At 29.9% G+C, this 10,526-nt stretch overlaps 1 protein-coding gene across 1 annotated transcript; it reads left to right on the top strand.

Annotated features, from left to right (window-relative positions):
• The first annotated feature begins 8,479 nt into the window (after positions 1-8,479).
• LOC124943379 (zinc finger BED domain-containing protein DAYSLEEPER-like) lies at positions 8,480-10,203 on the top strand. The gene is made up of 4 exons (XM_047483891.1): positions 8,480-9,043; positions 9,143-9,315; positions 9,396-9,990; positions 10,090-10,203. The coding sequence occupies exons 1-4, from the start codon at positions 8,480-8,482 to the stop codon at positions 10,201-10,203; spliced, it is 1,446 nt and encodes a 481-aa protein (XP_047339847.1).
• The last annotated feature ends 323 nt before the right edge of the window (positions 10,204-10,526 follow it).

Below are 10,526 nucleotides of genomic sequence, written 5' to 3' on the forward strand. Positions count from 1 at the left end.
GTCTATAAGAGAAAGTGAAGCAGGAGTAGCGTACAACTAGTTGATCGTGGGTAGACGTATGCTAACTTTAAACTGCTGCTGAAGCGAGGCATTAGACGTGCTCCATTAACTGCCAAGTCTAAGGGAGTTAGACGCCAACGTCTAACAGCGAGTTCCATTAGACCACCAAGTCTTCTAATTAAAAATGGTTAGAATTCACTATGATCACGTTCATGCCAAAATGAAAATCCAGTCATCTCCTCTAATAGTACAATGAAGCTCCGACGGTAGATTGTAGGGTGAATTAGGTCTTCAAACTAGTCCAAACTAATCCTAAATCATTCAAGGAGCTCACATATAATCAACCAAACCTAATAAATTTCTATGTTAGGAAGAAAGTTCAGGTAGAATCTTGAAATTCAACTTGATTTTTCAGTTAGTGATTGAATCTAGGGTGATGCGTTCTAAGTTTGGCATGATTCAAGGATTGAGTTAAATCACAATTCAGCCATAATCGTGAGTATTTTGATAAAAAAATAAAATGCAAAAGAAGATTAGGTAAAATGTTTGGTTTAGTTTTATATTATGCATGTCAATTGTTCGACAATATGCTTGAGAAGTATTTTCTTAAACATATTTCGTAGTCACTAATAATGAGGCTAAGTATGAAGCGTGTTTATCGGGAATGTAATTGGTATATGAAAAAGAAGTCAAACAGCTTGAAGTGACTATAGATTCAAATCTTGTTATATCTTAGGGTGGAGAGTGGCAAGTGAAAGGCGATAATTAGAATCCCTACCACACTTATCAAACACATCTTATCAACATGTTTGAACATGTGACATTTGTGCACACACCAAGAAGTTAAAAATCACTTTGCTGATGTATTGATAACTCTCGCGGCTATGACTCAAATTTCAGAAGACATCAAGATTAAACCACACAAAATCATAAAGAAGGATAATCGGGCCTATGAAAAATAGACTATTGCCAGCAATGAGGTATCTTTCCCAACCTGATACGAATGTATACAAAATACATCGAATATGGAGAGTCACCGTCACACTTAAAGAAGAAGGAAAGACAGGAACTACTCCAATATACCAAGAATTATGTGATAATAAGGTAAGCTTAATCAACGATCCTTCGTTGGAAAAAACTTATTGTGTTTAGATCGATTTGAATGGATGAAAATCATGAAAGAGGTACATTCTAGGTCATGTGGGCCGCATATGAATGGAATGACTTTGGAGAAGAAAATCACATGACTTGTGTATTACTAGCAAAACATAGAAAAATAGTGCGTCAACTATGTCAAAAGCTTTCCCCAATGTCAAATTTATTCCAATCTGAAATATACCCCAACTTTGCTTTAATAATATGAAATTAGCGTGACCTTTTTCCACCTAGGGGTGGACATAATAGGTAAATATATATATATATATATGCATGTGTCGAATGGTCATGAGTTTATATTGGTTGCCATTGATTAGTTTACAAAGTGGGTTGAATTTGCCTCATATAAGATGTCCTCACATGTTGCCAAGTTTATTCGATGCAGCATAGTCAACATATATGAAATCCTGCATTCAATAATATTTGACAACGGAAGACATTTCAGAGGAAAGGTGCTCAAAATGCTGACTGAATTCAAGATTGAACATCGCAAATCTTCACCTTATTGACCACAAACTAATGGGGCGGTCAAAGACACAGACAAAAATGTGATAACCATTCTTAAGAAAATAACTCAAACATATATGGATTGACATGAAAATCTACCTTATACTTCATGAGGTTATCGAACGACTTCCTAGACCTTTATAGGTGAAACACCCTACTCGTTGGTGTACGGAATGGAGGTTGTTCAACCGATTGAAATTGAGTTACCTACTCTAAGAGTGATTCTTGAATGTTAGGTTATCAAAGATGACTGTGTAAAGTCTCGATATGATCAACTTGCACTGAAGTAGGATAAGAGATTGCATGCCCATTGTAAAACACATGCCTACTAAACAGAATATTTAATGCATTCAACAAAAAAGTAAAGACGAGAAATTTACAAGAGGGAGATTTAGTGCTGAAAAATACTAGAGAGATTGTGAATCCAATAGGAAACTTTAAACCCTAGAGGGAGGGTCCATACATTGTCAAAAGAATCTTGTTAGGTGGAGCAACGAGGTTGGCCACGCTCGACGGAGAAGAATCATTGGCTCCCTTCAATCTAGACTCTCATAAGAAGTATTATGTCTGTATCAAAAGGAAAGGGAATGTGATGTGAATGTATCTTGAGATTAAAGAATGACAAATGAAACCCTCAATTTTCTAAAAATTGAGAATCGTTCTAAAAAATTCAAGAATTTTGAAAAAAATTCAAAATGTGTGTTCCATTAAATTATACAAAACCCATATATCAATAAAAATAAAAATAAAAACAAAAGAGTTGTGTTAAAAAAAGATTCCCTATGTCAACACAAGCAAAATTTTCAAATTTATTTTTCATGCATCAAATTATATGTGGACCTCAATCCCCGTTTATAAGGATATATAGGCAACCTCCAAGTAGGTTTGGTCTTTTTTGTCCAAAATTATTCCTTCAAAGGAATGGAAAACCTGAAACCCTTAGTTTACACTAGGGGCATTTTTTTCATAAAAATGCATGAACATTATTTGCATCACATACATCATTTTGTTTTATCAAGAGTGCATTACATATCATCGTGTGAGTCTTGTCTTTCAATTAATGAACATTACAAAACCTTCCGCATGTTTATAAGGTCAAAAATTTTAAGAGTTTGTTTCTAAAACCTTTCAACATTGTACTAAATTTTGTGATTTCAAACCATTGTTTCGTTTTTGAAGAAAAAGAAATTGAACTACCTTTGGATATGACCTATTCCACGAGGATAAATATACAACTTTTCAAATAAGTTTGGTCAAGATCATTGAAAAATTGTTATCATTCTGAAGTGGAGAAGATCGAGATCTCTTTCATTGGAATCAACAAGGACACGATAAAACGAGTAAGTTTTAAGATTAACTCTTAAACAATGTATTGTTTCAAATGCAAAGTGAGTTTGAAAGACTCCATAAAATTCACACGAAAGAGTATATATTTCAGTTCCTCCTGGTATCTTATAAATCGCTAAAAATATTTTAGACATAATGAAGCCCAACATTCAAAGTCTTTTTAGATTGTGATTAAAGCTAACCAGTAGTTGGGTAAGAGTCAAACATTTAAAACCTTTTTAGCTTGCGGTCAAAGTTAACTCATACCTAGGTCAAAAGTCAAATGTCAATCATTTAAAGCCTTTTTAGCTTGTGATCAAACTTAACCCGTAGTTGCGTCAAAACTAACATGTAACTGAGTCAAAAGTCAAACCTTCAAAACCATCTAGCTCGTGGTCAAAAGTCAAACCTTTAAAGTATTTTTATTTCTCGGACTATTAAATGAGAAATTATTTTTGGAGAAATTTAAGGGTTTTTTTAAATTAAAATTACCTTAGATAACAAAAAAATAAAATAAAAATGTTTTTATATATTATGAATATTTTATTCAAAAAAGTTAATTAAATTTGTTTTTTAAATTAGATTTAGTTAATTATAAATAAATAAAATTATAAGTGTTAAGGGTATAATGCTTAGTCTTTTATTATTTTTTTTTATAATTTTTTAATTGTTAAATTTAAAAGTTAGTTAGTTTAGTAAATAAGTTATAAAGTTAGTTAGTCTTTTAATTGGAAAGTTAACAGATTAGTTTGAAGCTAGTTGTTATCCTTAACCATTAATATTTTATTTGATTTTATTCCATTGTTGTATGGTAACATCAAGAAAATCAAAATTTGGAAGATCATAGAGATTCAATGGCCAAGAACTCAAAAAGAAGAACCAAGTTTCATGAAAGAATGTTAGATCCATCAAAAAGATTCAAGAAATGTGAGAAGGGCCAGATCTACCAAGAAAGAGGCCTAAATTTCGAAATTAAGGTGCAAGTCAAAGTCATTTCAAATCAGAGTTAAAGTTAATGCATGAATCCAATCTAGGGATCTTACCGGTGACCTGAACTAATATCTTACCCAAAATCCAAACAAAAAGAAGGTGTTAGAGCCTCTTAGAACCTTCTATCCATGAGCCATAAAAAAAGGAGGGAATACGAGAATTTTGAAATTCAAATGTTAAGTTTATGAGGTGTAAATCAAATTACACCAAGTTATGACAGCAAAGTATTTTAATTCTATTGACATATCTATAGAAGAGGACATCCAGCTCACCATTATGACACATTAAAAGAGAAGAAAAAGATTTTCCCGACTTCAAGGAAGGAGCGTCAAAACAACTTTACTCCCAATTTGAATTAAAAAATCTCATGACTTTTGAGTTCCATGAGAATAGGTAGTTTGTTAGCTTCCCCGTGACTTGGTAGATTATTTTGTAAATGAGTTTTTGGGCTTTAAGATTTTCAAGCTCCCTATATAAACACAAACTGAAATATCTATGAAGAACACATTTCTCGATTAAAATGTTCACTCCCTTATGCCCCTAGATTTCTCCTTTAATTAAACTTCTGAACCTGAGTAAGATCAACAACTAGTGTGGTACAACTAATGTGGTTGTGTTTAAAGCATCTTTCTTAGGGTTTTTGATAGCCTACCTTTGAGATCAAGAACATTGCAGTCAATGTAAGCTCCTTGATCTCACTTCCAATTTTCCTTGTCTTTTGCCATTTCAAATAATAAAAAAAATGCTGTCTTTTTCTATTCATCATTGCTTGCATGATCATAAATTGTGTTCGTTGATTAAACTTTATGCCTTATTCATATAACATATGTAATTATTATAAATAAATACCAAAAAATAAATTAAGAAATAGAAACTTAAACCAAAAGTAAACCAAGAAAACCAAAAACTCTTTGTAAAATAAAAAATCGTCCGAGAACTGACCATTTTGATGTTGATCGATTAAGATCCTCAAATAAATGTTTGAATTTGAATCTTTCTAAAATAAAAGTGTTTAATAAAATTTTTGAACATTTAAACCCAAAATGTTTTTAATTTAATAATGAATAAGGGGTGGATGGCTAAGAAAAAGTTTCTACATTTTCTTGGTTGTTTTGGATTTTAAATATTTTGAATCTTTGATTTCCTTTATATTATGTAAATATAATGCAATACTAACAATGTAGTGCAAAAATATATGAGTTTGTAGCCATTATTGGCTACCTATTTGATTAAAATTAGGAAAATCACTCGTTCGACCGAGAAAAAGAAAAAAATAGCAAATTTCCGAGCCTCAGCTACTCTTCCGGAGCTCCTTTAGCACTTATTCTTCCCATTCTTGGAGCTTCAACGACATTTCAAGAGTCCCATTAGCACTTTTTTTCCAATCAATGTTTAATTTTATTTTTGTTTTTTCTTGCCGAAGACCTAGATTTCTATTTAGCTTTCTTTCCTTTGGGATTTTGTTTAGTTTTATGTTGTAAGTTTGTGCCTTTTGTGATCCTAGGTTAGAAAATTTTAAATCAAAACACAACTTCAAATTGAACACAACATTAAACACAAAAATTAACTAAAAATATTAAATATTTACCATTGGGTTTGAATTTTAAAATCATAAAACTCTAAAAAAAAACAAGAAAACAATATAGAATCACAAAAGCCAAATACAAAAATCATAAAATATAAAAACACAAAAACACTTTCACAAAATAAATACTCAACTAAATAAATTTTTAAAATGATAATACTTAAGCTAATTAATCCTTGATATATACACATGTTTAGTCTCTTAAACTTTAGAATAAAACCTTAAGTGTCCATTAATTTTTCTAGGCTATATATGTTGTTTTTATTATTATACTTTCTTTTCTTTTTATTGTACAAACTTGCACAAGATCTATGTCAAAATGGTTAAATTCACCCATTAGTTTAGGATATACATGTAAAAAATAGAAAAACTAAAATGTAAAGGATAAATTATTTTTAAAAATGTCAAAATTAATTTAGTAAAGACCTTATAGTCATTGTGGGACATAATAGTCTTTGATCATTTCCACATGTAACCAAGCACAAACATCTAAAATTATCACCTAATCGTGAGGTTTAATAGAACTAAATCGAAAACTCTAAATAGGCCTTTGAATGACTTCCCATTAAACATTTAAGTCTCTCCCAGATTCAATTGGATTGTAAGGTATGAAGTCATCTACAAAGCCTCGTTTTTTACATAAATTTTCCATAATATTAAAATTAATTCCACTCACTTATTTATAAAAATCTTGAATGGACAAAAAAAAAATCAAACTTTCGTCGCGGCATAAAAGTCACGCAGAGTTCTTTTGCATATCGTTTGGGACATTCGACGCTTAGTTGGAACGTGAATTTTGGACAGCTTTAAGACAAATTACGCTTTAGTTCACCACAAAAATAACATTAATTGTTTATTAGATATGCATGATATTTGGGGATCAAATGTGAAGGTAGTATAAGTATAGATAGATGTATGAAGCTTATACACATATATATTATATGTGTAGGGATTGTCAAGGTGAATGACACTCTCAATCCAGCCCTAATGACATTGTGTGATTTATTTAATGAGAAAAACTCTAGAAAAAAAACGGATTAACTCTCTCTTCCATTAAAATTCTCTACTATTAAAAATGAGGGATATTCAATTATTGATGAGATGTACGTCCAATTGAGGCCAATTATTTGAGGCCAATTAAAAGCTACTAGACAGAGTCTTTATTATTAAATGATTACTATATTCAAAATTGAAAATTAAAATTATTTATATCAAAATTGAAAATTAAACTAGGGCTGCAAATGAGTCAAGCTACTCGTGAGCCACTCGTGAGCCGCTCGGTCAAAGCTCGGCTTGAGCTTAACTTTGACCGAGCTCGAGCTGAGCTCGAGCCGGCTCGTTTAAAATTCGAGTCGAGCTCGAGCTCATATAATGTTTGCTCGATGGTTTGTCGAGCTTTTTCGACCCTAAGTATATATATAATTTTTTTTATTCAATATTAAAACTCAAATAATATATTTTTTTCCCTCTCTTTCTCCTGAAAGCCCATATGAAGGCCCATAATCCATAAATAAAACCCTAATATCTAACACATCTACAACTCTTCATCTAATCGCCTCATTGCCTCTTCTTTCCTTCTTTCTACATTTTCTCGTCCATGTCTCTTCTTTCATTCTTCCTTCATTTTATCTTCCATCTCCACCATTTCTTTCACTCTTAATATTTTCTTCATTCATTCTTCACCATTTCTTTAGTTCTTAATCTCTTATTCTTTAGTCTTCACATATTTTTCACTCTTCATCTCTTCATTTTCTTTTTTTGTTCTTCTTCACATCGATCTCATTCAGAAGAGTCTTACAGGTAATTAAATTTATTTTCACTTTTATGATAACTATTGTTTTTACTTTTTATTTAACTTTGATTTTTTTTACCTTAAGAAAATCCAACAACAAAGAAAGAAGGAAATCTAGCAACAAAGAAAGGAAAAAATTATATTTTATTGGTGAACTCATTTGGTAAAGTAAGTCTAGTTCATCTTTTTTCATGTATTAACAGAAATTTATGCTTATATATTTTTTTTATATATTAGGTTAAACTTAGACTTCGATTATTCTATGCATAGGTTGGATGAATAAATAGAATAATACTGATTGGTTTCGATTATTCTATAAAAAGACTAAGAAAATGACGGAAATAATTTTAAAAAAAAAATAAATTATATATAATAAAAGTATATTATATATAATATTGAAAGAGATAAAAAAAGGGTTAATATATTATATATAATAAAAATAATATTAAGATATAATAATTAGTTTAGTATAAAAAGAAATAAAATGGTTAATATTTTATTTATAATAAAATTATATTATACTTTATATTGAAAAGAGATAAAAAAAAAATGTTAATATATTATATATAATAAAAATAAATATTAAGGATATAATAATTAGCATATTATAATATATAATTATTTACGGATAAAAATGGTTAATATATTATATATACAAAAAAATATTTATTATATATAATATTGAAAGAGATTGTTAATATATTTTATATAATAAAAGTATAATATATATAATATTTAAAGAAAAAAAGTTAATATATTTATTATATATAATGTGGGAGAAAAAAAGATATATATATATATATATATATATATATATTATATATAATATATAATATGTTTAGAAAAAAAAATTTATAAGATTAATAATATATATTATAATATAAAAATAAATAATAAATTGTTGTTATAAGTTAGATTCTTCCTATAATGTTTGAATGCACCCAAATAATTCAAATATATATAATAATATCTAATAGAAAACATATCGAGTTAATAGATTGAACATTATTTGTTAATTAGCTTATACCTAGGTCCATTCATTCTTTTTATATTAGATGTTTGATAATTTTATTTTACCTATACTATAGGTAAAATTGACATATTTATTAATATTAAGTATGTCTATGGAAGAGTCATCTCTTTTACTTACTATAAATAGTGTCGTAGCTGAATTTAATGAGGTTGAAATTGAGATTAACACGGAAACTAGAATATCTAGTCCAGAAACACAAGAAAAGGCTGAAGAAAAGGAGGAAGAGATATTCCAAATAAAGAAAAGGAAAAAAGTTTCAGAAGTTTGGAATGATTTCGATACAGTTGGTAAATCAGGATCCACATCAAGTCTTTTGAGGCATAGATTAAGTTGTGTGAGGAGAAAACTTAATTTGCGAGTTGCTGAACAACAAACAAAGTTGAATTTTTTGCCATCCGATTCAGCTTCACCATCCATTTATGTTTTGCATTATGGAAAATTTGATATGGAACAAATGCGAGAAGCAGCTGCTCATTGGATTATGATGAATGGTCATCCATTCACCATTCTTGAAGAAGAGGGGTTTAATTTAATGATGAAGCGTGGAATGCCAGAATTGAAAAAGATTAGTCAAATGACTTGTAGAGAAGATTGCATGAAAATTTATGAGATGAAGAAAAAAAGATTGAAGAAACGTCTTGTGTGTGTAAATAAAGTAAGTTTGACAACAGATTGTTGGAAGTCAAAGAATCAAAAAATTGAGTACATAGTAGTCACTGGACATTGGATTGATTCTTGTTGGAATTTACATAAGAGAGTTTTAAGTTTTATTAACATTCTACCACCAAGGGGAGGTCTTCAAATTTCTGATGCCATTTTCAAGTGTATGAAAGAGTGGGGTATAGAAAACAAGGTTTTCACTATTACGGTTGATAATGCTTCCAACAATGATTCGGATATTCGATATATGAAAGATACCATTCAAAGGTCTAGAAAATTAGCATGCGGAGGAAATTTATTCCATTTCGTTGTTGTGCACATGTCTTAAATTTGTGTGTTCAAGATAGATTGAAGGAGATTGAAGATATTATAAGTAATATAAGGGAAAGTGTAGTATATGCAAATCGTTCTGAGGCAAGACGTGTGCAATTTGCAGACTATGTACAACAATTACAGTTGAAGGACAAAAAATTGATTCGTGATTGCAAAACCAGGTGGAACTTGATTTTTGAGATGTTAAGTTGTGCACTAAAGTTCAAAGAAGTGTTTAAGATGTTTAAAGAACGTGATCCATTTTATAGTTGTTGTCCTCATGATGAAGAATGGAATAAAGCTCAAAAGATTTGCTCATTGTTAGAGGCTTTTTGGACGGCCACTCACATTATTTCAGGTAGTGAGTATCATACTTCAAATTTATTTCTACAAGAAGTTCAAAAAATAAAGTCAGCATTGGATACATATGCACAACATGACGATTTATTTCTAAAGGAGCTGGCTAGTAAAATGAAAAACAAATTTGATACTTATTGGGGTGACTGTAATCTGTTGATGGCAATAGCTGCCGTGTTCAATCCAACCAAGAAAATGCTTGCAGTTGAATTTTGTTTTCCTAAGCTTTATTCTGAATTAGATGCCTCTAAGCATATCTTAAAAGTTAAAGAGGTAAATTATTCTCTTTATGAAGAGTATGTTGATGAAGAAATTAGTAACGCATCATCTTATTCCTCTGAATCTATGAGTTTTGATTCCTAAAATATTAAGAGAGATCAAAGTTCTATGTATAATTGGGATGATTTTGAAGACTATTGTGCAAAAGTAGAAACTTCGGAGAGTAAGAAATCTGAATTGATAGATTATCTTGAAAATGTCGTCTAAAGAAGGATGAGATTTCTAAAGATTTTTCATGTTTAGAATGGTGGAGGATGAATAAAATGAAATATCCAAAATTATCTAAGATAGAAGTTGACATTTTAGCAATCCCAGTGACTTTAGTGGCTTCAGAATCAACATTTAGCGCTGGAACAAGAGTCATTAATTCTTACCGTTCATCACTATCTACGAATACAGTGCAAACTCTACTTTGTGGGGGTGATTGACTTCGACATATAAATGGAATGAAAAAGAAGACTAAAATAAGTTTTTATTATTAAATTCTTATGTTACATACTGAATTTTATCACTTATTTAATTAATTTTTC

The sequence above is a fragment of the Impatiens glandulifera genome, chromosome 6, assembly GCF_907164915.1.
Source record: "Impatiens glandulifera chromosome 6, dImpGla2.1, whole genome shotgun sequence".
NCBI classification, from domain to species: Eukaryota; Viridiplantae; Streptophyta; class Magnoliopsida; order Ericales; family Balsaminaceae; genus Impatiens; species Impatiens glandulifera.

Bases quoted from the DNA above. Each gene is read 5' to 3' on its own strand.
- LOC124943379 (XM_047483891.1), top strand. From the start codon at position 8,480: ATGGAAGAGTCATCTCTTTTACTTACTATAAATAGTGTCGTAGCTGAA. The intron at 9,316-9,395 runs GTCTAGAAAATT...TGTTCAAGATAG, and splicing joins ATGAAAGATACCATTCAAAG to ATTGAAGGAGATTGAAGATA. The intron at 9,991-10,089 runs GTAAATTATTCT...TAAAATATTAAG, and splicing joins ATATCTTAAAAGTTAAAGAG to AGAGATCAAAGTTCTATGTA.